The 27,131-nt window shown below is 46.5% G+C and overlaps 2 protein-coding genes across 3 annotated transcripts; both read right to left on the bottom strand.

Annotated features, from left to right (window-relative positions):
* Window positions 1-194: 194 nt before the first annotated feature.
* On the bottom strand, window positions 195-15,985 carry si:ch211-250c4.3 (uncharacterized protein LOC100535981 homolog). Of its 2 annotated transcripts, none has more exons than XM_053876079.1 (8): window positions 15,827-15,985; window positions 9,198-9,868; window positions 5,665-5,826; window positions 4,292-4,424; window positions 2,796-2,908; window positions 2,568-2,686; window positions 1,949-2,059; window positions 195-1,066 (listed from the first exon to the last, which is right to left on the bottom strand). In XM_053876079.1, exons 1-7 carry the CDS (start codon window positions 15,900-15,902, stop codon window positions 1,960-1,962), a joined length of 1,374 nt encoding a protein of 457 aa, XP_053732054.1. In that variant the 5' UTR covers window positions 15,903-15,985; the 3' UTR covers window positions 195-1,066; window positions 1,949-1,959. The 2 variants fall into 2 exon arrangements, with proteins under 2 accessions (XP_053732054.1, XP_053732053.1); XM_053876078.1 differs by having other exon boundaries at window positions 196-1,070.
* Window positions 15,986-17,469: 1,484 nt separating this feature from the next.
* On the bottom strand, window positions 17,470-26,784 carry hells (helicase, lymphoid specific). Its single transcript, XM_053874927.1, has 23 exons — window positions 26,568-26,784; window positions 26,296-26,393; window positions 26,058-26,176; window positions 25,859-25,981; window positions 25,744-25,785; window positions 25,620-25,644; window positions 25,472-25,533; window positions 25,360-25,401; window positions 25,029-25,256; window positions 24,681-24,863; window positions 24,042-24,185; window positions 23,763-23,959; window positions 23,489-23,582; window positions 23,227-23,388; window positions 22,104-22,246; window positions 21,864-22,008; window positions 21,717-21,800; window positions 20,707-20,826; window positions 20,507-20,623; window positions 20,250-20,409; window positions 19,530-19,626; window positions 19,390-19,466; window positions 17,470-17,804 (listed from the first exon to the last, which is right to left on the bottom strand). The coding sequence occupies exons 1-23, from the start codon at window positions 26,603-26,605 to the stop codon at window positions 17,716-17,718; spliced, it is 2,589 nt and encodes an 862-aa protein (XP_053730902.1). The 5' UTR covers window positions 26,606-26,784; the 3' UTR covers window positions 17,470-17,715.
* Between the last annotated feature and the right edge of the window lie 347 nt (window positions 26,785-27,131).

The raw sequence follows: 27,131 nt of genomic DNA, 5'->3' as shown, positions 1-27,131 counted from the left end.
GACGCGAATTACGACAAAACCGGCGCTTATTTTTGCAGCCACAGTGTGGCGCCAGAGTGCCGTGGTTACAACCCTCTCGCTGAGGGCCAATGTTCGAAACGTCCAATGCCGCCGCCACGTGTTCGTTGCATAGAACTACATCCAGACAGTTTCCAGTAGTGACGTGTGTAGGGGGAGGAGCCTATGAGCTGCGTCATCTGAGGCCGGTGGAGGAGATGATAGTCATCGCCTAACTCCACATGGTCAAGTACCAGCACAGACACTTTCATTCCGGAAAAATAGGATTGCACCACAATTTATGTCAGGTTTATTCATACAAAACTTTCATACACGCTGTAAAAGCTGACTCCCAAGAGTCCACGTCTGGTGAGAACATGACTTGTTTGTGGGACTCTCAACACAAGGCTTGTCTCTTTACAACACCTCTCTGTCAACAGACTTCACCTCCCATCAAACCAGGGAGAAGAAGAACATCTTTGATACTCATTTGAGGGAAGCAGCATCCTGTCTTGTACAACAGTATTTCAGGCAAAGTCATATACAGTTCTCAGATGAATCATCTTCGTTCCGTTCACGTGTGAAGCAGGAGCTCCTGCTTCAAGGCCAAGGCGAAATGAAACTCCTCCCACTGTGCGCGGTCGAGCGTCGTACTTGGTGGGAGCTCTGAGAGCGAACAAAGTCAGCGGGAGTGAGTCACGCACGGAGGTCAGCTGGGTCACAGCTAAAAGCTCTCGGAGCTTTCAACTTATAAAAAAGACGTTATGAGGCGTTTCTCAAGATCGCTGTCTCCACACTGAAGCAATGAATGGCTTTTCCATGCTGGACTACAGTCCTGATGTTTATCCAAGCATGATGGATCGAAGTGGAGTGTCATTTCATTAACAGGTCGTCTTGCTAGAGCTTTCACTTTAAACATTTACACTGGCTGTCTCTCCCCGGAATATTCTCTCTTCCCTGGATTCCTCTTCTTCCTATTCTTCTTCTTCTTCCTCCTCTTCCTCCTCTTCTTCCTCCTCTTCTTCTACCTCTCAGCCCTCTCCACCGGTCCATGTGGAGCCATCAGGATCTGACTTGAGGAGACAGAGAAAGGTTGACTGATGTGCTGAACCCACCGCTTCCAGCTCTTGAGTTTGACCATGAACCAGGGCTGGACTGAGTGAAGACTGAGTGAAAGACTCCATCCACCTCAGCTCATGTCTATTGAGGATTGTCTATTGCTGTCTTATTTCACGATTGAGGCCTGCCATTTCATCTTCCAAGCCAAAACCAAACGCTACCTTTAAACCCCCGTCAGTGTGAGAGATTAGATTGCGGTCCTTATGAGATCAGACTAAAACTGTGCAACTGACCAGTTGTCATTTTTCGGACTGTTTTTTTGTCTTGTTTCTTTCGTAGCACTACTATTTCAACAGTAATTATAACATGTTCAGGACTAAAATTTATTTTTGTCTGGCATTTTAGTGAGTATTTTTTGTTCTTCCAATTACATTAAAAGAATATTGAAATTAATTTCCTTTGAATATTTCATAGATATTTGTGCTATAGTTTCATTGTTATTTATATTCAAATTAAATTGAATATTTTTATAGGTTTCATGCCATGTTTGCACTTCTTAATATCCTTCCCTCCACTGAATCTTTAATGGCTCATTTCCTCCTCGTCTACTTAAGATTTTTTTCCGTCACATTTCGAAGCCATCGCCGCCTTTCTTTTGGCATGGTGGCCCCTCAACACAGTCACAGTTTAGGAAATATAATATTATTGATCTGCCCACCTCTGAGCTCCTGCCACAGTCAATGATCTTCATGCAGGTTTTGACCCAAGAGCCAGGACAGTTGGAGGGAGGAGCATGTACAAAGTCCCTAGTAACCTGGATGTAATGCCAGTTCTACGGGGTGATAAACTCTGAGAGAAACTCTGAGAACAGAGGCTGTGAGGAAGTGAATACCTGGAGCTCTGTCATGACCAGGAGAAGTCCGCTTTGTTCTGGTGTCCCAACAGAATCATGGAGTTCCTGTTCCTGTTCCTGCGAAGGGCTTCCTCCGGCCCCAGGTCGGGTCTGTGGGCACAGCAGGATCACTGTTTGTTTCTGGACAGGAGAGGCCGACCCACAGCAGGCTTGTGTGGACCAGTGACTCATATTTGACCTCCAGGGGAGAGAGTCCTCCCACTCCCCCAGGCATACCTCAGCCGCCTCCTTCACAGGCGGCCTGGGTCCCAGCCAAGGCAGAAAGGAAGGGCTGAGTCTTGAAAATTCCAAACTCAACAAAGCAACAAAATCCGCTTCACCTGCTGACGACTGGATCCTCGGTGGATCTGATCTAACTGTTACTGACCTTTGACACTCATTTTTATCGTTTTCTATCTTCCCGTCCGGGCCATAAAATCATAAATGTGTATGTGTGAAAGTCACATGATCTACTATAGTGATGGATTCACTGGTTTCAGATTCAGAAGAAAGTTCTCAGCACCATCTTCAGAGCTCAGTGAGAACACGGATAAAAGTGAATCCACATCCAGGACCGACTGATTTGGACTGAGAGTAAAGGAAAGTCCCGCTTCCTGACCTGTATAACTGAGGGCAGGACATCTTCAGTGCTGCGGCGGTCGTCCCGAGAGCAGGCCCGTTCTTCACTTTATTTCTCCTCACCAGGTCCTTGACTCGGCTCCAGGTGTAGTTTTCACTCTGGACACAAGTTGGAATGAACAGCTGCAACACTCAGGAAGAGTCAAAAACATTGCTGATGACTCCCGGAGCTAAGAGCCGTCTCCAAGGCAGATGAGTCCCAACTCACCCTCCGGCGAGGGATGGTGAGCCCATCCCTGCCCTCACAGAGGAAGTGGTTGTCCCCTTCGGTGTAACTTCGACGGTTCATGTTCCTCTGCCAGAGAGATGGAGGACTCATGTCTGAAGTGAGAAACAAACCTTTACTTTGAGTGCTTACTTGTTGGTTTCATGTACATACGCACGTTTGTATCTCTATTGTTATGGGGAACCTCTCACCCTGAACCTAAACATTCAAAACACATGGCTCACCTGAACCAGGACTCTGAAACCCAGTTATAATGTCCTCAAAACCCTATGTGGACTGGCCAAAATGTCCTCATAAGATCAGTGTCTTGTCAAAGATAGGTCCACACAAGAGTATTATGGGGAAGTCTGGAGTGGTGCAAGACATGTGTGCCAGGTGTGAGACAGTGGTGAGGTGTGCTGCAGGTGGAACAGAGGAGTTCAAGGTGGGACTGCACCAAGGCTCAGCTCTGAGCCCCTTCCTGTTTGCCATGGTGATGGACAGGTTGACAGATGAGGATGATGTTTGCAGATGCCATTGTGATCTGTGGTGAGAGCAGGGAGCAAGTGGAAGATCAGCTAGAGAGGTGGAGGTTTGCCTTAGAAAGGAGAGGAATGAAGGTTAGTCGCAGTAAGACGGAGTCCATGTGTGTGAATGAGAGGGAGCCAAGTGGACAGGTGAAGTTACAGGTGGCAGAGATAAAGAAGGTGGATGATTTGAAGTACTGAGGCTCAACAGGGCGATGGAGAGTGTGAGGAAGAGGTGAAGAAGCTGGTGCAGGCAGGATGGAATAGTTGGAGAAAAGCGTCACGTTGATGTGTGACAAAAAGGATGTCGACGAGGATGAAAGGGGAAGCGTCCAAAAGGGTGGTGAGGCCAGCAATGTTGTATGGTTTGGAAACAGTGGCGTATCTGGACACACACACAAACACCCACAGAAACACAGACACAGAAATATACACACGCGTCACCCACATTCAGACAAATGTATGTATGCAGAGCAGCTACCACAGATGCTAACACGAAAGTTCACCAGGACTTTATTGTGAGCCTGAAGTAGCTCTGCACATTCCTCCATCTTCATCTGGCTGGAGTCCTGTTCCATCGTGAGCAGACGTCCCGGCATGCACTGCTCCAAAACACTGGTTTAATAACAGTGTTAGGGAGTTCGACTGTGTGTGTTCCAAATGAGTGGTGTGTGATGACACGAAGAACCCAGGCAGGACTGCTGCGAGACCTTTTCATAGCACACAAGTGTGTTGACTAAGAGCTCTGCGGTGAAGGGAAGCTAAATCTGTTCTGATCTAAACATCAGTTCTAGTGATCCAGCGGCTCTTCAGCTGCTCATTACAATCCAAAACACACATTACATGGGACCTATTTGTTTTACCGACGAGTCCTCACAACCATGAAGACGCTCTGAGTGACTGAGTTTGACCACAGACACACTTTGTTGGGTCTTGTTTTGAGGCACGTTCAGAGTTGGCAGGAACCCCTACCTTTGCTGGATAAAAGCGGGTGGTGAGTGACCTCAGGGATGGTGGACAGGTCAGAGAGCGCCGGGTCTCTGGGGTGATAGTCAGGGAAGGCCAGGGCGGCGGCGCCACAGCTGCAGTGCTGCTGGAAGAACTCCTGCAGGGACAAACATGTTTGAGCAGCACTTCAGAGCAGGATTCTTAGTTCTGAACACAAGGTCTTGCCAACAAACAAATACCAAACAGTATAGGCGCACGCATACATATATCTCTAGCCTTGTGGGGACCTCTCGCCATAACTCTTTCAATAGCCTCTCCCCCTAAACCAGACCTGAGCAAAGTGCGACCCGGGGGCCTTACCCAGCCCGATGCCTGTATTTTTATGGCCCGTTTGACGTCAAGACTAAAACTATCACTAATATGCCCTCATTTTTCTGCCTTTCTTGATCTTTTGGTCTCCACCACCACTTCAGCAGTAAAGATGGCATGTTCTTGTTTTAAGGCTAAAATGTTCTTCTTTTCATTGTCCATTTTCTGTTTTTTTTTTGTTGCTCAAAATACATTGAAGTAATAGTGAAAACGTATTTTTGAAATAAATTTCCTTTTTATCTTGAACGTCTAGTCCATAGTTATGTTGATTTAGGTTTTATGGCATATTTACACATGTTAATATCTTTAGTTACATTTAATCTTCATAGCTTCATTTTGTCCTTGTTACCTAAGTATATATTTTCGATATTTTTCCTTCATGTTTTGTGGTCATCGCTGTCTTTCTTTTGACGATGGCCCCTCACGACCCTTATAGTTTCTAACGAGGCCCTTTAGGAAATCTAATTCCCCAGCCTCTCCCCCTAAACCTAACCCTCCAAGACACATGGCTCACCTGAACCAGGACTCTGAACCAAACTGAAACACAGTCAGAATCACCCTGTTATTTTGACCTTTTCACCCTCAAAACTCTATGTGGACCGGCCAAAATGCCCTCATAAGATCAGTGTCTCGTCAAAGCTGGTCCACACAAGAGTATTAATGCATGTACACACACACACATTCGCACAAGCAGACACACACATCCTGCCATCTAATGCGCCCCTTCCTCACAAAGATTACATAACCACATTGATATTCAGCAGGAGCTCTGGGTGCGGTGTCAGGGTGCAGTCATCTCCTGGTATTTAGTTTTTTTTCTCGGAATTCAGGGTTCAACCGAAATACGATCTGTGTTCTTTTCAACCTCCACACAGTTTCATCTGAGCTTGTCAGTTACCGCCACAGACGCATGGCTTCCAAGTAAAGTACCTGGTTTTGGTGACCTGAGTCCAAGCTTCTCAACTGTAGACAGGTGTGAATGAATGACAACGTAGCATTAACATGAGCATGAGCAGAGCTCCACTGACCTCTTTCCTGGTTGCCACCTGTCCGTCCTTCTGCAGACCACAGATCTCCCTCTGCAAGCGGCGGTTGACCTCCTGCAGCTGGCCGATCTTCTCCAGCAGCTGGCAGATGTGCTCCAGGTAGCCCAGGCCTGAGCCCACTGAGCCACAGATGGAATGATGCGTCTGTGGGGCAGAGCTATGCTCAGTGACACCAAACCTCAGTCACATGTTCCTCAACCACAACTCTTGGGATACGAGTTGAGGGTGGGGTCATGTTTTCCTCTCTTAATCCTGGAGATAACATCGGAGGATCTAGAGGCGAGATTACCGCTCCAGCAGTTTCACCAGCCAGCGGGAAACAAAGTCAATTCAGACCAGCAGTTACAGTGACACATGCACGTGTCATGTTTTGTGAGGACCTCTCATGGCCATAACCCTTTCCCAGCCTCTCCCTCTAAACCTAACCATCCAAAACACATGGCTCACCTGAACCTGGACCTTGAACCAAACCGTTATTTCTGAAGTTTTAATCCTTAAATATGAGGTTTAACCTCATATTCACCAATGAAAGGTCCCCATAAGGAGGTCTGTTTCCAAGAATTGGTCCCCACATATAAAGCTATACAAGTTCACCTTTGTCCACAGTAGACACACTCACACACATTTCTCTATTTTTGTGAGGGCTGCTCATTGCCATCACCCTTTCCCCACTCAACACATGGCTAACCTTAAACTTATTATGACCTTATCATTTTGAAGTTTGAACCCTCAAATTGATGATTCATCTCGTGGGGTCCAGTCAAAAGTCCCAGGGCAAGAACTGGTCCCCCAAAAAGTAGGTTAAACCAGCCCACGCACACATATTTATACACAAATACACACTCACACATGTTTAACTTGCACACATACACTGTTTTTCCCCAAATCTGATTTTCCGAACAATGTTTACAGAAGCAAAAACAGGATGTGAAGTCAGCGCCCTTTGAAGTCCCCTTCCTGAGCTGGGAGCAGAGATGGAAACAGCAACGTCCTGCTGCCATCATGTTTTGGAGGGCTGGATCACTGACTCGACCAATTGGACGGCCCACATAAGTGGATCCTGTTTAGATCACCAGCCACATGTCTTCCACCGTTTCTCTGGATCATGTGACTTTATCACATGACAAACAAAGGGAATATTTTTCCCTTCCCTTTTCCTCGTTTGACAGGTCATAATGGAGAGCGACGTCTTGCTCACGTTCTGTGTCGACTGAGGGACGTTGAGAACACTGGACAGGGCAGTCAGTGCAATACTTCTTCGTGTGATAACAAGCACAGTAACTCTTGTCAAAGCATCAGCTGTGCTCTCTGAAGCGCAGCTTCTGGAAGGTCACCAAGCTCGACCCCTGTTAGCACATCAACCCCTCCTCCTGAGGACATTCTTCACGGCTGGGTGGGGGGCGCGCAGGGGTGTGGTGTGCTTGGAGGAGTAGTTACAGTATCAGGGACTGATCTTATCAGAGACTGCTGAGTGATCTGAAGCCGGATGTTTGAACTGCGCCTCTACAGCGCGGACAAGTCCCACACAAAGACCTGATGTTTGGCAACATCCAGGAATGTGCTTGAACCCCACAGAGACCGCCTCCATTGCACTCTTATATGAAAATGTCCCCTCAGTTGGTGAAAGTACATAGACTCCTCTCCATCAGGAAGTGAACGCCACACACACAGGGCCCCTGAGGTTCCTTGCAGCACCAAAATCTCATCAAATGTGTGTATCATTTGACAGGTCAGCAGTGGCAGGCAAGTTGGCTGAAAGGTGCTGAAACAGTCTCTGTTATCCTCCATGATACAGAGGGAGGGAGACCACAAGGCTGCCACTCCAGCTTGCCCTGTTCTTTGTGAGACCTCCTGCTCATCACTCGCCTCAAGGTGAAAACTTTATATCCACAGAGTGACAGACTCGATCCAGGGAGACGGACAAAGGCAGAGCCCAGTATCTGTCTTCTGGAGTTGTTAATAGTTCTTATCCAAAAATGTCTCCACCTGAGGAGTGGAGCTCAACATGCCATGGGCCTCCGTGTAATAACCGCTGCTGGTGAAAGGCAGGTGGGTTCACAGCATCCAATAAAGTCACGTGACTATGTGTCTTGCTCAGCTGCCAGCTGGTCGCCGTTCTGAAAACCTGAGATCTGAAAATCCAAGGCAGCAGCTTCAAAGGAACCTTCGTGGGAACAGCCGATGATTCTGTCAAACGCTGTCCAGCACTTGTGTTATGAGGAGCCAGTGGCATGTCTGATATATGCGACAATGAAGGCAGATGAAAAGAGCCATTTCCATCATGTAGTGGATCCAAACAACAGCTCACTTCATGGAGAGTCTTTTCCATGAGCTGACTTCAAACAAGTTGACTTCACTAGAACTACAAAGTTGTGTGAAATATATGGCGGCTGAAGTAATGACAGAGGAGGCACATGGCACATGCTGCAACATGTCTTCAGTCACTTTGTTCGTAGGTCACATGACCAAAAGAGGCTCAAAGGCAGGGGGGACAAACCTTCTGTCTCTTCAAATACTGAAATGTACTTTGCTTTCTTCCTGAGCTTCTTCTGTAATTTACCGTAATTTCCAGGCTATAAGCTGCTACTTTTTTCTCGTGGTCCAAGCCCTGCAGCTTATACAGCAGCGCAGCTAATGTATGGGTTTTTACAGGCTGGAATCAGATGAAATCAAAGGCTTTTTACCCTTGAAGCACTCAAAATGCGCTGTTTTCGCCAGCGTTTCTACAGCTCCGTCAACAGAGTGGATCTCCCGGAGGTCTGGAATCGAGAAGCAGCCGCTGAGAACAGCGGTGGTGTCGGAACTTTGGGCACATGGGTGACAACAGCGCATTTTGAGGGTTTTAATGTGAATAAAAGATGTGAGACGCGGTCTCCAGACCAAGTGCGTTCGGCTCAAAAGTCCGACATGATCACAAGCGAGTCGGGTTTTGGCCGCGGACTTGGTCCAGGCTGGAGAGCTGCGCCTTGTCTATTGTGCGAGCAGCGTGGATAAATCAAGCATCTCCGTATTACTACTGTATTTCCTCACTCTCGATGCTGGACCCCGTTTTCAAAATTGGTCTGTGTTTTTTTGTGTGTTGAGGTCACTGCCGATTAAGCCGATGTCCCACTGACCGGTCACAGAGAGCACCACTGAACCTGCAGCTTATAGACCATATGTATAAACAAGATCAATTTTCCTTCTTAAATTTATTGGGAAATTACGGTAGTTACATTTATTTCATTGAACATTGACAAACCAAGACTCAGTTACTGAAACCCAGTTATTTTGAGTCTTATTTTGAACTCAAACTGAGACTTCACCTCGTGGGATCCAGCCAAATGGTCCCCGCAAAGTCATAATGTCAAGGTCAACTAAAGCGTTCAAAACAAATGGCTAACCTTAAAACTAACTATAATTGTGGGATCCAGCCAAATGGTTCCCACAAAGGCATAAGGTACAAGGAGGTGTCGATCATTGGTCCCCACAAGTGAGGATAAAGCAGATGGCGTTTTCACGCAAGAGAGTCTCACCTGACTGAGTCGGCAGCATTGCTCCATGTACTCTTCCAGACTGTCTAGTGTGCCTCTTCTCTCCGACATGGATTCGCCGTCAGCAGTCGTGTGGTCGGACTCCCGGCCTGTCTCCATGATTTCATGTTCCTCTTGAGGGTGGATTCCCGAGTCTCTACATTGCTCCTTGTCCAGCTCCTCACTGATGCGCAGCTCTACTCTCTCAGCAGCATGTGAGAGCTGAGGCAGTGGTGTCAACACTTCTTCCTCCTTCAGAAGGTCCTGGTCGACCTCGCAGCACTGCTCACAAGTGCTGAGTTCAGGGAGAGCGGCGGGCTCAGAAGAGTGGCAGGAGGACTCGCGACTGTGGACCATGAAGCTGTGCTCGGAGCCAGTGGGGGTGGAGGGTGAGTTCGCTCCGCTGGGCAGCTCCACTCCTGAATCTTCAGACTCAAACTTGTACAGCCTTGTCAGCTGCGAGGCAGAGAACATCTCCGAAAGATAATCAGAGGACCTTTCATCCCGGGGCTCCTCGTCGTGCGTTGATTCAACCTGAGTGATGCCGAGCGGCTCTGAGACGTCTCTCGCTGTGGATGTCTCCGTCGGCTGCTCGCTGAGAGGCCTCTCGCTGAACAGCTTCATCTTGGTCAGGACCACCCTGCTGTCCAGCACCGTGTCTTCGTTTTCTTTCCCTGTGAAGAGACGTGGAAATGTGACCATGATCACATCACAAAAGCAAGATGGCCGAGCTGTGAGGACTCCAGGATGGCGAGTACAAAATGAGTAACTTTGCCTCGAAGCTGCTCCTCATCTTCAATGCGAGTCGATAGAGCCGAAAACTGGTTTTGCTGCAGGTTTTCCAGTTTTTCCAAATTCCGACAGGGCTAGACAATTTCTGAGAGAGGACAAGTGTGACTACTTACTAAATCTCGGGTTTGCGTGAGGCCGAGTTGTGGACAAACGCTACAACTTGGCTCCGATCTTTTTTGGGTGGCCGACAGAGGATGAGTGCGGCTGCGTTTTAAGCTTTTAATGTAGTTTCTAGGCCAAAGATTGACATGTTGAAGTAGAGGCAAATTTTGGAAGTGTTGAATCATCTTCCCATTCATTTTCAATGGGAAAATTTTGCCAGAAAACATGGAATATCTTGGGGATTCTGGGACCGTGGCCTGAGAAAAGTGATAGCAAGTTTTGGCTTTGGAACCGAGTCTCTAGCAAGTGTGCTCACACACCAATAATCATAAATGGATGGAGGCATTCACTCACACGACCTTATCAAACAACATGTGTTTATGTGGCCATGTTGTCTTAAGTCAGGTTTTCTGATCTGGCGATGAGCCATGAGCAAGACAACCAGGCTCCGCTATTGCCATGAAGGATGTCGAGAGCTGGACCTGCCACCGGGACAAGCTGGTTGGTGAACTTTCACCCCAGTGTCCGTCTTTGTTTCACCTCTTTGCCTGATCCCATGCTTGTCCATCACAGCCCGCAGCAATATGAGCAAACGTTGAAACCCGAGGACAGCTCTTTACGGGAGGCTGCATTCTTCCAGTCAAATTCCAGGGCAGCTGACAGTTCCTCTGCATTCCTGCCTCCACGGCTTTGATCAGAAGCTCCAGTGGACCGGTCATACGTGTCTCTACTGTTAGCAACCCGATACGTCTCGCTGTCAATCACTTCACTCTCACTATGTGGAAAAACAGCCAACCCTTTCCTGGTGAACCATCAGGAAACCTGGGAATAAGTCATCTTCCTCTGGCGTCAAGAGGCTTTTAATGGATTCCAGTTTTGAGAATGATGTGCTTCAGAGAGCTGAGCTCAACAATGGAGGAGATTGTGAGACTTCCTGTGGGTGAGTGCGAGATCCCGCCAGAGCAAATAAGAGATTAAACATCCTTTGAACTCAATCCAACACTTTTATCTGACCAGCAGGGGAACTGAGCAACAAAGAGCCAGTGCCTGAAGACCTGGACTTGGTCTGTTCTGCTTGAGTCAGATGACACAGATGTGCAGAGCGAGTGGTCGATCCCACATCCACACGCGTGTGGAGTGGCTGCTCAATAAGCTTCATCAATACCCTCTGTCCATACAGTTGCTTGGATATGAGTCTGACCTCTGACCCCAAGAGCCTGCAGGTGGAATCCTGCTCTGTCAGAGTGATGAACAACTGCTGACACAGCAGGCTCTGCACGTCCAGACCGGCAGGACGGTTGTAAACTTCACACTTCCGATGGTGAAGTGGGACATGGACACACAGGGGCTGGAGGGAATTTCTGTCTATTATTCCCATGGAATTTCAATTAACTGAACGGGCGGTGGCCCCCTCTGCGACACCAGCTGGAATCTGAGTTATGCCCAACTTTCTATTGCACCTTTGCAGGGGCTGGAATGTAGGTCAGTGTGGTGGCATCAGAATAGAAATGCACTTATTGGACTTATTGGAGTCACCAGAAAAGCCAGAGGAAATTGGAGATTCCATAAGCACATACAGGAAGGATCTTCCAACCTGTGCCTGGAAGAAAAGGTGGTGACCTGCCCCTTTGTTGTTTGGTTTGCCTGGGCTCGTGGGGCTGTGGACTTCCCTTTAGATCAGTGGTTCTTCACCATAGGGCCGAGCCCGTGAGAAGTTTTTTGTTTTTGGGCCGTGAGATGCTCAGTTTTAATCCATGAGCCACGTATGGTGGCAGTAGTGAGTCACTGAATTGACTTGACAGCTGCAAATCTGTGATATTTAGAATTTACACTTCACTTATATCTTCTTTGGAGTTAAAATAAAACATTGTTTTGATTTTATGATATTTAAACATGGTTTTATTATTATTATGGTTTTATTTATTTTATTCAGAATTTGATTCCATTTTTCCAATGTTCTCAAAAGTTTGCATAAAATGTGTTTTTTTCTTCAGTAAATGTGATGAATATGACTTGCACCTGGGTCTGTTGCTGGTTGAACTTTTTTATGACAAATAAATATCTTTGTGACGATCACACGGCTTCATGTCATTTCACAAGGTTTTGCTTTGTTTACGTGTGAGTACATTAAATATGGTTGTTGATCACAAATGAAATTCAGTAATGAATCACTTCTATTGAATGGGCCCCGGAGCCATTTGCTCTGGGAAAGGTGGACCCCCAGATCAGAAAGGTTTAGATGACATCACTGGTGCGCCAAGTTTCCATCTGCCATGAGGCTCCCTCCAGACTGAGGTGGTGTGATGGATCAGTGAAGAAGAGCAGAGAACAGATCACACCTCCTTCCCTCAGCCAGTGATTCCAGCTGCGTGTAATGACAGAGAAGCAGGGAAGGGCCTGACTCCAGGCTCAGTCACCGACAGGTGTCCAGCCGATCCAGCTGTTCTGCCAAACAACACAAACACTGTAATTGTCCCCTGACTCAGCCATTTCCATTCTTCATGCATGACTTAATCCCACAACATGTCATTAAACGCTGGGCTCCTAAACATCAGCCATCTCCCCTGCAGCTCTTTTGTCCCTGAGGTGGGAAAAGGCGTGGCTCCCAAATCCTTGCTGAGGTGTTAAAGGTGGAGAGGTCAGAGGTCAGGTTGCCTCCTCCACCTCTCTGGATGAATCAATCCGGTCGTGGGATCAGGGCTCGGTCCTGAGCTCACTGCTCAGGTATTTTCAGACTAAGTGAGTCACTTATAAAGCAGGTGTCAAGGTCATAGGTAGAGCTGATGTCATGTTGTTGTTGATCAGACAAACACACTGGAGTCTGGAGTCACTTCTCTGAGCCAGACCTCCACAGAGCCCAGTCTTCCTGAGAACCGTTCCCCACCTGCTCTGAGAAAAGTCTCAGCCTCGTTCAGAGCCCCCAGAGGCCTCAGTCCTTCCCGCGACCTCACAGCTCTAGCCTCTGCCTGCACACACCTGAGGAGGATGAGGACCGAGTGTAGTTTTTGAAGTGAAAACGATCACCCTGTGGTCACAGCGCCTTCGCTTTCTTTTCATTTTTGTCATTCCTTTTTCACATTTCTGTGGTATTTATTTTGGGAAGCAAACCATGACGCAAAAGGAAGGAACGGAATGTAGCAGGATGGGAGAACAGCCAAGTGGGATTGTTTTCTAAGGTCCACACATACACGCCTGTATTTCTGTCCTTCTGGGGACATTGTGAGGTCCGCTCATGGCCATAACCCTTTCCCCAGCCTCTCCCCCTCAACACAGGGCTCACCTCACCCAGGACTCAGAACCAAACTGGAACCCAATAATAGTGACCTTGTTGTTTTGAAGTCCTCAAATTGAGGTTTAACCTCAGGGGGTCCAGCCACGTGTCCCCACAAAGTCATACGGTCCTCACAAGAATTGTGTTTTGTCTACAATTGCTCCCTACAAAGTAGGATAAACAAGCCCCCCCACAAGCACACATGTATCTCTATCCTTATGGGGACCTCTCACCCTAAACCTCACCACCCAAAACAACACAGGACTAACCAGAGCCGGGACTTTGAACTGAACTGAAACTTAACTATCATGACCTCGCACACAAACGCATATATCATGTTTCTATGTTTTGTGAGGACCTCTCATTTCCCCAGCCTCTCACCCTAAAACTAACCATCCAAAACACGTGGCTCACCTGAAACAGGCCCGAAAGTAAACTCAATAACAATGACTCAATTATTACATCTTAAGCTTGCACTGATCGCAAAAGGTCCGCACACACACATATACACAATTCATAATCCAAGGGTCTTGTTTCTTTTTTTTGGTTTAAGAATGTGATTATTTCTGTGTTGTGTTTGTAAATGTAACGTTGAGAAATGACTGCAACATAAGTACTGTCAGGGGGAATCTGCCCACCCTTCAGAGGTCCAGCACAGCACTTGAAGTGTGGGCTTCTCTGTGAGGTGGCACCACAGCAGCCAGGAGGCAGTGGGCGGACAGAAACAGATGTTGCTCTGCGTGTGACGGAGAGACTCCTCTGGCCCAGGTCAGGTCTGAGCATGACAGCCAGGTCCACACTGCAGTTGACAGAAGGCAGACTGGAGTTCATCTCCAGCTCCGTCCATTTGTGTATCCTCGCTTCCTCGTCTTCACCAGGATGCGACCCAGGCCGCCTGCTCTTTATCAGGGCTGATGGGTCCCCGGCACCGCTCGGCCCTATCTCAACACATTAGGATAAGACAAGAATGTGCGGCAGCTCGCTAACTCCAGCGACTTTGGGCTCATTTCCTCACCCGGCTCAGATATCAGCTTCCTGGAACTGGTCATCAGACGGCTTCTGAGAAGTCGGGCCTCAGTTGAAGAAACATCTCCGCTCAGGAGAGAAAACAAAACAGCGTCCTCCAGCGATCTCTGTGACACTTTGCTATCATATCTCTCTCCTGTTCTTTCTTCGGGCTGAGCCTCGGGCACCAGCATGGAGGAGGTTTGGATTCAGGCTTCAACAAGCTTCCACAACCTTCTCACCGGCTTTGTGAAAACAAGCTGGCTGCTCCCAGAGCAGGTCCCCTCTCTGAGGTGGGGCGGGGGGCTGCTACTGTAAATATCACACCTGGAATGTGGAGGAACCTGAAGCTGAACGGGTCAGATTTGAATGTTGACCCAAGTCCCAATCTAATTCACCCGCCAGTACCTGAGCACGAATATCATGTTTCAGTCCGTTGCTGTTGGGTTAAAAGCCCTTAGAGAGCTGCATGAACATCGAATGAGAAGAAAGTTACGGAGCAGCTTCGGCCTCTCAGTGACTTGACCTTGCCGCAGGGCGTCAGTCAAGCTGACAGATACTTGATAGATACCACACTCAGGTGCGGCAAGTCCGGAGCTCCCACCTCGGATCTCCAGTCGCCTCCACACAGGCCAGACCTGGCTGCCCGGGGGCCAACTGTGGCCCTCTGCCTGTATTTATGTGGCCCTCATGAAGTCAGAGGGAAACATCTGGATTTGTTTTAAGTCATTAGTCGGCACTGTTCAATTCTAAATGTAGCTTTTCTGTCCTCTTTTTTTGCTTTTATTTTCAAACCATTTCATGCATGTACAGTTCTATTATTTACGTTTGGTAAGAAATGGCTTTAGTTGACATTTTTGTGAAAATTATTAATACATTCAATTTCTTTATAATAATATTTCCTTTTTCCTCATAGTGGTTCCCTTCTGGCATTTGCTACTGATCTGGTGATCATCTTCACACATGTATTCTTATAAAATTAATACATGTTCTATCTATCTAATCTATCTAAAGCAAACTATTATATTATTATACAAGCTATTTCATAAGATTTTTTAAATCTATATTTGCAGCATCTGGTCTTTTTCAGTTTTTATTAACATATTCACTTTCTATTTCTTTTATCCTATATTTCACTTATTAAAATTCTGTCTTTTGGTTGGATGGCCCCTCACAACAGTCCCAGTACAATAACGTGGCCCTCAAGAAAATCAGATTTTAAATGTGCTTTCCAGCCCGTTTGCTCTTCGGTGTGTACATTATCATTATTATTATTATCATCATTGTTATTACTAATATTATTAATTCCGTTTCTAGAATGAACATCACGTAAACCGTTTCCTGGCAGCATGTCTCACTTCAGTGACGGCAGATCTGATTCAGATTTCTAACTCGTGTCTGACATCGTAGGGTGGAGAGTGACGGCGGTTCGTGCAGGTGGTGAAGGCGCGCTTGACAGTACCTTTCCTCCAGCGCGCCACGGTGAAGGAGCGGCGCCAGCCCGCCAGAAGTCCCGTCTTCTTTCTCCTCACGCTCATTCTCCCCGAGTGGTCCAGACAAATCTCAGAAACTGTCCCGCGGCTCACAGCGACACAGCCTCCTGCTGCTGGGTCATGATGCTTCTGAGCTGCTGAGCTCCACTGGCCAGTGTGCGCGAGTGAGGGGGGGAGGGGGGCACTTGTGAGGGAAGGTGCGCGTTTCACTCCTCCAGCTGTAGAGAGAGAGAGAGAGAGGAGGGGGGGGATTATGTGTGGGTTTATGTACCAGTTTATCCTGCCTTGTGGGGACCGATTCTTAACAGATGCCTCCTTGTGTGGGACATTGTGTGTGCGTACATGTATTAATATTCTTTGTGTGGATCAACCTTTGACAAAGACACTGATTTTATGAGGACATTTTGGCCCGTCCACACAGAGTTTTGAGGTCATTCTAACTGGGTCTCAGTTTGGTTCAGAGTCCTGGTTCAGGTGAGTCATGTGTTTTGGATGGTTAGGTTTAGGGGGAGAGGCTGGGGAAAGGGTGATGGCCATGAGAGGTCCTCAGAAAGATAGTACAACAAACTTATATGTGTGCATGTTTACGCTTATCTGACCAATTTTGGGGAAAACACCTCCTTGTGGGGCCCTTTTACCTTCATCCGGACTCTGGTCCCCACAAGGATAGAGTATGCGCGTGTGGGGGGGGCATGGTTTTCCATACTTGTGAGGACATTTTGCTTTTGTAAGGACACTTTGGCCAGTCCTCACCAGGTTTAGACTGTGGAGATTCTTCCAGTGACAGATTTGGAAGGACCAACTTGGCTGATAAGACCCTCCCATCCCAGGCCTTCAGCTGGACAACCTGCTGCACGGTCTCACACAGTGAAACAGGAAGTTAGGCTGCCAGTTAAATAGACAGTGGAAGCTTTGAGCAGCAGGTGCCAGGTTAACACCAATGACTGGGAGGTATCTGAAAGTGCTCTCTAACTCCCATCAGTGTTTTTTTGTTGTTGTTGTTGAAATGCCTTGGTTAGTTTGTGGGAAATATGTTGTCGTAGCATGGTAGAGGGTTCGGGTTGGACACGACAACAAGGCCTTCAAGAGTTGAGCAGTGAAGATGACGTTCATTCAGAAGTGTCCCATACCTTTGAGATTGTTCTTGAATTTGATCTCCAGTGTATGTACAAAGCACAAGTCTCATTGACAGTATGCCTTCATCTCCTTTTTTCAGGCTACAGCCTTTTAAAATAATGACATCAAAGTTGTATATTACGTTGAAAAACTCAGAGCCATATGGTGCTAGAACAGGAACAGCTTACATTAGCATTTTTGTATTGAGGTTGAAAACTAGAATAGTATTAAAATTAAAAATAATATGCTATATTTATTTTTTCATTCAATATTCTTTTTTTCAATGCCTATGTTCTGTTTTTCAGTCAATATTCTTTTTTTTCCAGACAATTTTTTTTCAAAGCCAATGTAAGCCGTGTGGGTGGATTCAGCATCAATAGTAACACAACAAATTGACAGTTTTCGGTGAAAGGTTTCACAAGTGTGCCACGTCTTGTGCGTTACATTGTGACTGAATTTGCTGACACGTTCAGAAGAAAAAGAATGTAGGGTGCAGATCCAGTAGGAGATGGACAAGGAGCTGGAATAAATGAACCGTGATTCACTAACAGAAAAGTAGAAAAAACAAAATTCTGATCAGGCAGTAAAGAGAAAAGACTGTGTGCTAGTAAATGTAGTAGAACTTTATTGACACAAAAGACGAAGACACGGAGTGGAACAATTCTCTGTGAACACTATAACCAGCAGGGACTTTTTTTGTTTTTACAGCAGTTCCAGAACTAGGGCTTTCATGGAGCGGCCTTCAGCTCAGCGTGATCTCTGAAGAGTCCTCAGCTTCCACCACTCTGAAGACACCAACTTTGCCTTTCCTGGTCCTCCCCCGCTCTTTGTCTGCAAAGAGATCGAGTTCTCAGCAAGTGCAGACAAGACACATACACACACACCTGAAGATCATTGGTTGAACGCTTGCACAGATGTGTCCCTCTGTCCAGCCTGAGGCCGGTCAGCGCTACAGTACTCTACCTAAGCACCATTGGTGGGGAGCAGTAATATTTTTGTTCTTCACTGACCGAGTAACTTGTGTACTTCTTTGTTTTTTCATGGAGCTAAAAAAAACCCTGGCGGTGACCCTGTCTAGAGCAGTGATTCTTAACCACAGGGCCGGGGCCTTTGGTTGGACTGAGCGCCCCCTATGGAGCAGTTCTTGAGAAGAAACAATAATAAAGAAAGTGATGTCGCCCCCAACAGGAAACACTGTTCATGAAAGCACCTATTGCAGCAGTTTTGAAAATGTACTACAACATTTTATATCTTCTTTGGAGTTTAAATAAAATATCATTTTTATTTTATGATATTTAGACATGGTTTTATTATATTTATTTTATTCAGAATTGTGTTCAGTTTTTTCCAATTTTCTAAACACTTTGTATCAAGTGTATTTTTTTCCGTTTTTTCTTTAGTACATTTGATGAACATGACTTGCACCTGGTTCTGCTGCTGGTTAAACTTTTCCATGACAAATAAATATCTTTGTGACGATCACATGGCTTCATGTCATTTCACAAGGTTTGCGTGTAAGTAGATTAAATATGGTTATTGACCACAAATGATGAGTCATGAATCAGTTCTGTTGAATGTTCCAGGAAAGGTGGGCCCCGAGATCAGAAAGGTCTAGACAACAGCCTCCCACTTTAGCAGATCATCTCCATGCTCTAATGTGCTCCATGTAATGTCCTCATATCTTGCACCCCTAGTTCTCTCACTTGCTCAACCTGCTCTTCTGTCTCATTCGTCACGCAGTAAAATGCATCCAACTCTACTTTCTATTTTGGTTAATGGGCACAACACCACTAACCAGAAAGTAAATAATATAAAGCATATTTATTGACTATTCGGCATTATTTTTCAAAAAAAAAAAAAAAGAGCGAAAATGAGATCTATTTTTAAAAATAGCTTATTTCTCCAAAAACGAAGGCAATACACTTCAAGAGCATGAATTTAGGAAAACTGCTCAATGTTGATTAAAAAATAAACCTGTTTGTTTTGTGACAAAACATTCAAATATCTGAATAGTTATTTTACGACTGCACGTTTGTAAATCTCATCTGGGAGGTCTTTTATGACTGGCTATTAATATTCTTGGAAAATGGCTCATCCATATGAATGTATTTATGAAAACAAAACCATCGTCATTACTCTTCATCTCTATAACTCATGGAGAAAACAATTGCTCTCAACCCCCCCCGTCTTATTTTTTTCTTCTCTTTAATTTCTTCAGTGTATGTTGAAACAGAGCTTCAGAACAGGCCATATTGGTGATGCTAGAAATGGAGTATCGATCCACAGTCTGGGGCCCATTGTGACGAAGCATCATGGTGGTCAGGAGTGTTAGCAGTGAAGAGAAGTCGCGGCGTGTCGCTCACACAAAGCGGTCATGTGCAGGGACCGGTGATAAAACAGGTGCTCGAGTGCTCACCCAGCAAGTCACTGCGGTCCAGTAACAGCTCCAGGTCCTTGTCGCTGATCACTTTGCCCTTGGAGGCCTTCATCTCCCTGAGAAGCACACGGTCATGTGAGCGCTCTTCAGTCTCCGCTGGTCATCGGCAGGGATCTCACCTCTCAGAATCTCGAGACTTCAGCAGGTCCATGAGCTCGTCCAGGTCGATGCAGCTCTTACCTTGGTTCAGTTCCGCTCTGGCTCCCTTGAACTTATCTGAGGTTAGAATGAGCGTGATCAGCCAAGAACACCAGCGCATCAACACCATAGTTTCGTCAACGAAATATGTTCAACTCCCCTTTTTCCCCATGACCAAGACAAGACCGCACCATTATTCTAATAACACTAACAAAAACTGTGTGAATGTGCGTCATTGTTGATGAATAAAAACAAAAACATTTCCGTTTTATTTATTTCTGTTTTATTAATCCTGCATTTTAAGTTTGTATTTTATTTAAACCAGTTGATTTTATTTTATTTTGTTGGTGTTATAAATGTAATATAAAGCATGAATAACTGTATAAATAGTAAATGCATATTGCGTCAACAATCGAAACACTAACAGCAAAGTTGCATTGGGGATTCATTCACTCAGTTTATTCTAGGCGCTTATTATCCAGATTTTTAGTCAATAGTTTAGGAGTATTAAAAAAAAAGGTATTTCTAGAATGAAAAGAAAGACTGTGTGAAGTGTTTTGACTGAAACTAGATTAAATTGTTGTGACTTTTAGTCAACTAAAACGTGACTAAGAAAACATGACGTGAATGACATGACTGAGGCTAAGAATTAACCTAGGCACGAGACTGAACTGCAAAATGGCCGACAAAATGATGCTCACTCTTGTGTATGACCATCTGCTCCAGCTTCCTCTTGGCAGACGCCCTTTCTAGAATCTTCTGGTCCACGGTGTTGGCCGTGACCAGGCGATACACCACCACAGGCTTGGTCTGGCCGATGCGGTGACAGCGATCCTGAGCTTGCAGGTCAGCCTGAGGGTTCTGAGAGGAGAAGGACGTGTCAGCAGCAGCAGCCTTGCAGCTGTGGCCAGCAAAGTCACTTCCCGAGTTCAGTCACTCGCATCACTCGCCAACTCACCCAGTCACTGTCGAAGATGATGACGGTGTCGGCCACCGTCAGGTTGATCCCCAGACCGCCGGCCCGGGTGCTGAGCAGGAAGAGGAACACCTCAGGGTCCTTGGAAAACTTGGTCATCTGCAGAGAGAGCAGCCGGTGAGGCTCAACAACAGCCGCATCTCCGGCGGTGACCAGGCGAACGCCAGCCTCCAGCAACTCACGTTCTCGTCTCTGTCGGCGTAGGACATGCTGCCATCCAGTCTGCTGTACTGGTAGCCTCGCAGGAAGCAGTAGTCCATCAGGATGTCTAGGATGGACGTCATCTGACTGAAGATGAGAACCTGGACAAACATGCGCTCCAATAAACCAGAGCCAACAGTCCTTACTGCAGACGAGAAGCATCGCCTTGAGGCTAGAGCCGCCACACACTGTATTCACTAGGGGTGGGATTCAATAAAAAAAATTATCTAATTAATTTGAGAATTTGTGATTAATCTCAATTAATCGCAGTTTAATGGTTTAAGAATATTTGCCACATTTTTCAATTTGAATGAATGTGGTATATTGCTGAATCAAATGATGGACCAAACATACATTTAAACAACAAAATATTGTTGATTTTGCATCAGTTTGACAATAGCACAATAAATTGCCATGATGGCCATATTCAGGTTTTTATATCACCTTATTTAAAATAAACTTTTAATGTGTTGAAAATATTTGTATAAGAATGTCAATGTGATATGAATTTCAAGTCCATTCAGAGTGGTGGAAACCCTGGACATTGTGTAGTGAAAAACCTCCCTGAACAAAAGCAAACAGATGCTTTTGTTTGCTGTTGTTCAGGGAGGATTCCTCCATGTTTGTTGTTGTTGTTCTCATCCTAGCTGCCACGTGTCTTGTGCATCAGTGGGATCAGTGGAGCAGGAACTCCTGCACTGACAAAGGTTCCCTGTTGTCTGGAGAGCACACTGTTCAACTGAATTAAACTAAAATATTTTAACACGTTTTTTGTTGTAATTAATTAATCGTAATTAACTTGTTAAAATCTCACCACTAGTATTAACACAACATCAGGGTGTGAGGAAGGAAACATCCACACAATTCATATGAAGAAAGAGGGATGGTACGGATCTGGTCCAGGTGACCAGAGGCGAAAGAAAAACTATCCCTCAGTCACATGAAATTCTGCAGCAAGTGAACAGTTTGTGTGTGTTTCTGAGCCGCTCACCTTGTGGCCCCTCCTCTTGAGCTCGGGCAGCAGCCTGTCCAGGATGAGAAGTTTTCCAGAGCTCTGCACCAGCTGCTCGTCGATCTGCAGAGCAGACAGTTCCCACGTTGGTCAAGTGACGAGCGCCACCTCACCAGCAACACTTACCTTGAAGTCCAGAGTGGCGGGGTCCAGCGGGTACTCTATCAGGTACGGGTGATTGCAACATCGCTTCAGGAGCATGAGGATGTTCTGCTGCTTCAAGTTGATTTGAGAAAGAGGGAGAACCTCACTGTCCCTCACGGGAGCAGGGCTGCAGGGAGACATGACAGAGGTGCTGAGTCAGCACCACAGGCAGGCAAGACCCTGTGGCCTCCACTTCCCCGACCATCACTGGGTTATTTTCACCTTTGCTCCAGCTCCTTCTGAATCTTCTCCAGGTACCTCTCCAGATCTTCAGGTGTTTCCGTCTTGTCTTCCGAGTAGTCCACATGTCGGCGATTGCGCCGTTTTGGTCTCCCGCTCGCCGTCAACAAAGCTGGCGCCTCCTCCTGCCACAAGAGTGTCAGCACGTTTCCATGCGTTTTCACTACTGCGCTTCAGACCAGTCTGCTACTATGCTAGCGATGCTAATTGTCTGCAACCACCTTCTGAGAGCTCTTTGATGGTTTCTGCACATTTGCAAAGCAAGTTTTGGATGAGCAAAATGAATTCAACATTGTATCACGCTGGCTGAGAAGCGCAAAACACAATTACAAAGTTTGGAAACAGATATATAAATAGCGAAACACATTTTACAACATTTCAAACACATTTACAAACCTCATTAGCAAACTATTTTCCAGTGTATTTCCAAGTTTGTAAATTTGAACATCTTTCTGCATTTAGTCTCAATAGCGAACCTCTGCGATCGGGTGCAAGTGTTACATTCCAGCAACCACTGCAGGATCACGTCTGCAATTTGGTCACCTCCCTTTCCGTAGGATTCTTCGTAAAATTTGCATTGAAATTGTTTAACGTTGTAAATGTGTTTACAATTTGTTTGTAAATTTGTTTCATAAGTTTGTAAATGTGTTTTGCACTTCCCAGCCACCGCATTGTACGACCCAAGACGCCAAAGTGCGACTGCATCACAGGGCTAACAGCACTGACATGACCTTTGAATTGAAGCCTCATACTCATGGGACATCAAGCTGTCCTCTCACTGCTGCGCTACAAAATGTAAACACACCAAGAATGATCAGCTTCATGGACTGAGATGAGATAATGAGATAATGAATGAATGAAACTCATCTCAACTATATAAAATCTGTTCAGACGGGTTCTCATGTCTTAATCGTATTAATAGTAACTTGAATATTAGTCTCAAAACTACACGTAAGATTATGACAAAAATTGAAATTGGGATTTTGCCATATCAGACAAAAAACAGAAAAATATGACCTTGGACATGCGAGTCACAGCAACACTCAAATCAAAAGTGAAAACATGCAGGTTCCTATCTTCACAGAAGTTTGTGCACAAGCTTCACCTTCTCTTTTCCCAGCAACTTGGCGATGGTTTTGTTCACCACAGCGGTGTACATGGCTTCCTGTTTGGCTGTCAGAGGGGCGTAGACGATGATCTCTTTCTTGGGTGGAACCTCCAGTGTCACATCCGACTTCAGCCTCCTCAGTAAAAACGGAGTCAGAATCTAGGAACAGAACGTTCTTCAGTAACGGCTGAAACATGGAACAAGCGTTCCTGTTTACGCCTGCTAAGCTAACAAGCTAATGCTTAATGGCTCCTCTGACCTGATGCAACATGCTGAGGATGTTCTGTTCCCGTTCAGCTGCGACGACGCTCTCAGCCTCGCCCAGTGTGTCGATGTCAAACCATGACTCGAAGCTACAGACAAAGAACAGCTCAGGTTGAGATCCAAAGCTTCACACAAGGAGAGAGAGGAGAGAGAGAGAGAGAGAGAGAGAGAGAGAGAGAGAGAGAGAGAGAGAGAGAGAGAGAGAGAGAGAGAGAGAGAGAGAGAGAGAGAGAGAGAGAGAGAGAGAGGGAGAGGAAGAAGCTGCACACCTCTTGAGGTCATCGAACACCTCAGGCAGGAGGAAGTTGAGGAGCGACCACAGCTCAGCGAGGTTGTTCTGCAGTGGCGTGCCGGTCAGCAGCAGCTTGTTGTCAGTGGGCATCATCTTCAGCTCGCGCACGAGACGGCAGTTCAGGTTCTTGATTCGGTGACCTTCATCCACGATCAGGTAGTTCCACTTGTAACGCTGCAGACAGAGCAAAAGGAGAGCTCTCACTGAGAAAGCAAGCTAAGGCGGAGGGAAGACAGGCAGAGAGAGTGAGACATACCTGGAGGATTTTTCTGTCGATCATGGCGATCTCAAAGGATGTCACCACAACAGGAAGCATGGAGAGCGGACCCTGGGGTCCTCGCAGCTGCCTCAGGAGCTTGGTTCGGTCTGCCTGGGGGCCGTGGTAAAGCAGCACTGAAACCTGTAGAGGTAGAAGGAGAGAGGGAGAGAGAGACAGAGCGAGGGAGAAAGAGAGAGGGAGAAAGAGATAGAGAGGAGAAAAAGAAAGAGAGAGGGAAAGGGAGAGGGAGAGAGGGAGAAAGAAAGTCGGAGAAAGCGAGAGGGAGAGGGAGAAGGAGAAAGAAATAGGGAGAAAGAGAAATGGAGAAAGACAAAGGGAGAGGGAGGACGAGAAACAGAGAGGGAGTAAGAGACAGGAGAACGAGAAAGAGAAACAGAGAGAAGAGAGGGCGAAAGAAAGAGAGAAAGAGAAAGAGAGGGAGTAAGATGGAGAGAGAGAGACAGGCAGTTGAGGACTGTTGCTGATCTGATTCCATGAGCAGCCACAAACCCCGGCCCTCACATAAACATAGCACGTTCACCAATTAACTCAATGAAGAACAAAGGACTTTGAGCTTCAAGTCCAGTTTGTCATGACAGTTCAATGTCTTTAAAGACTGAGAGACGCTCCACTCACCTCGGGAGTGAAGCGCCTGAACTCGTTGATCCAGTTGGGCAGCGTGGACAGAGGGGCCACCACCAGAAAAGGACCCAGGACCTTCTTCTCGATCATCATGGCAATGTGAGCGATGCACTGGATGGTCTTCCCGAGTCCCATCTCATCTGCCAGGATTCCGTTGATGCCGTTCTCCCACAGCATCTGCCACAGCCAGCCAAATGGTTAGTAAGCTTAATAGTAAAAACCCTGGAGGTTTTCACCATCAAACTTCAGCGCCCAGAGAGAATCATGGATGAAAAGCATGTTTTTGTTTGGCGAGAAGTGCTATGATAACTTGAAGCCATGGGAAGCACGAGCAGGACTCACCCTGAGCCACTCAATGCCCTCTATCTGGTACCACCGCATGACCCCGCCGGTGAAGAGCAGCGGCTGCTGCGCCGGGACGGGCTGGCCGTTCACCTTCCGCTCTGGATGCAGCAGATGTTTGGCAGCGTCCCGCACTGTCTCTGACAGGCGGTTCTTGATGTCTTCATTGGAGTCGCTCATCTTCTCGATGTCGTCTGCATCCAGTTTCTTCTTGCTCTGCACTGCCCCCTGCAGGACCACATGTTTAGTGTTGGCGAGCAAACGCAGCAGTGCTGGACTATATCAACAGCTCTCTGTCAGTGGCAGCCGTTATCATGAGGAAGGTGGTTACCTTGTCCTCCACTTTGGCCTTCTTTGCCTGAGAGATGAGTTCCTGCGGAGAAAACAGCTTGTCAGTCCACCAGAATAAATTTGATACTCAAGGGATCCGTTTGTGACGTCACCTCTTTAGACATGACATCTGAGATTTTATAGTCGTCATCTTCCCGACGCCGCTTCTTTTTCTCTGTTTGAATATTGCCAAAATAAAAACATAAATAAATATATTCTCACACACGCGAGTATCTTGACAATTCTGAGGCGATCACTCACCTTTATCATTAGCTTTACTGCTGTTCTGCACAGAGAACAGAAAAAGATGGTGAGAACAGAGTGAGTGAGTGAGTGAGTGAGTGAGTGAGTGAGTGAGTGAGTGAGTGAGTGAGTGAGTGCTCACCGTCTTCATGCTCTTTTCCGCTTTTTCCTTTTTGATTTTCTCCTGGAACATGAAAGATGGAAGCGTTAGAGTTTTATTTCAGGCTCAGACTCGAGCGCCTGGATGAAATCATCACCTCCATCTGTTGTTGCTCCATCTTCGTCAGCAGGAACTTGGAGTAGATGTTGCTCTTTTGGAGAAGGTGCTGCAGTCGTTTGAAGCGCATGTCGCGAGAATCTCTCTCCCACGACTCCCGGGCCTTTGGAGGAACAGACCAGGACTCAGCATCATGAAGACTCATGAAAGGAACATCCACCTGAGACCTGCCATCTTACATTAGCCATCATCTGCTTCTCCTTCTTTTCACCCTGCTCCATCAGGTGGCGTTCCTCTTCCTCCATTTCCTTGGTGATGACCACTTCAGAGGTCATGTTCTCGGATTTCACACTGAAATCTAAACACATCTTTCACTTACACATCATCAGTCTGACTTCAGATTTGAATGATCATTCATCTTATTAATGAAGTTGGACCACAGTGACATTTAAGTCAGTGAACAGCAGCACTACTGACCATCACCAGGTCCAGTCTCCGTGGCGGTGCCTAGTGGTGCCTCGGGCTCGTCGGGTTTAGGACAAAGGGGTGACACACTTCTGTTTTCCTCCTTCACGCTGTCAAAACACACATGACACGACTCGGTCACCAGACGGACCGGGATACATGTGGGCGTGCAAATATGCATGTCCAACTACCGCGAGGCATTCAATACTCCGCACCAACGGTTAGGCACAAACTCAAGCATCTTCAAAAGCAACATCGAATAAACAAGAAGAAATCCAACTGACCAGCTCATCGTCTCTGCAGGTGAACAACGACGTTTCATAAGAGGAGTGACTCAGTGCCGCGGCTCTGTTTTCCAAGCCTCGACTACAAGAGGCTCGAGCAGCAAACTTCCTTTCACAATACTCCAGAATCGTACAGGGGATTCGACACTTCAGTCGACGACACCGCTTTTCTATATTTGAGGCGAAAATCCGGTACTGCGGTCTCCCCTCTTCGTCAAAGACACTATGGGGTTGTGTAAAATCAAACTTCCGTTATAGACACTTTCGCAATAAAAGACTACTGACCTGCAAGCGCACGCCCAAGCACTTGTATAATCTTTTATTATGTAAGAAATTGTGGCCTTATCCGGTCTGCTGACACAGAAACTTGATGCACAAACAACAGGGGGCGGGCCCAATGAGCGATTTCGCGCCAGTCAGGATGAATCCATTCCACTTTTAAAGGAGGGTGAGTTGAGATAACGTTTGAAACAGTACGACGTTGGAGAATAATGGAAAGTCGTGGCAGATAGAGTTTTCAACTATGTATATACTGAAAACAAACCTTCAATCCATTACACCCAC

This window comes from Synchiropus splendidus, chromosome 9 (genome assembly GCF_027744825.2).
Source record: "Synchiropus splendidus isolate RoL2022-P1 chromosome 9, RoL_Sspl_1.0, whole genome shotgun sequence".
Lineage (NCBI taxonomy): Eukaryota > Metazoa > Chordata > Actinopteri > Syngnathiformes > Callionymidae > Synchiropus > Synchiropus splendidus.
Note: the sequence above shows the minus strand (reverse complement) of the source record. Positions and strands in the feature narration are given on the sequence as shown.

Excerpts from the sequence above, each read along its gene's own strand:
- si:ch211-250c4.3 (XM_053876079.1), bottom strand. The coding sequence starts at position 15,902 with ATGAGCGTGAGGAGAAAGAAGACGGGACTTCTGGCGGGCTGGCGCCGC. Across the intron at positions 9,869-15,826 it reads CGTGGCGCGCTGGAGGAAAG|GGAAAGAAAACGAAGACACG; the intron begins GTACTGTCAAGC and ends GTCTCTTCACAG. Across the intron at positions 4,425-5,664 it reads AGGTGGCAACCAGGAAAGAG|GAGTTCTTCCAGCAGCACTG; the intron begins GTCAGTGGAGCT and ends TTGTCCCTGCAG.
- hells (XM_053874927.1), bottom strand. The coding sequence starts at position 26,605 with ATGAAACGTCGTTGTTCACCTGCAGAGACGATGAGCTG. Across the intron at positions 20,624-20,706 it reads ACGCCGACAGAGACGAGAAC|ATGACCAAGTTTTCCAAGGA; the intron begins GTGAGTTGCTGG and ends CTCTCTCTGCAG. Across the intron at positions 17,805-19,389 it reads GGACCGCAGTGACTTGCTGG|ACAAAGAGCGGGGGAGGACC; the intron begins GTGAGCACTCGA and ends ATCTCTTTGCAG.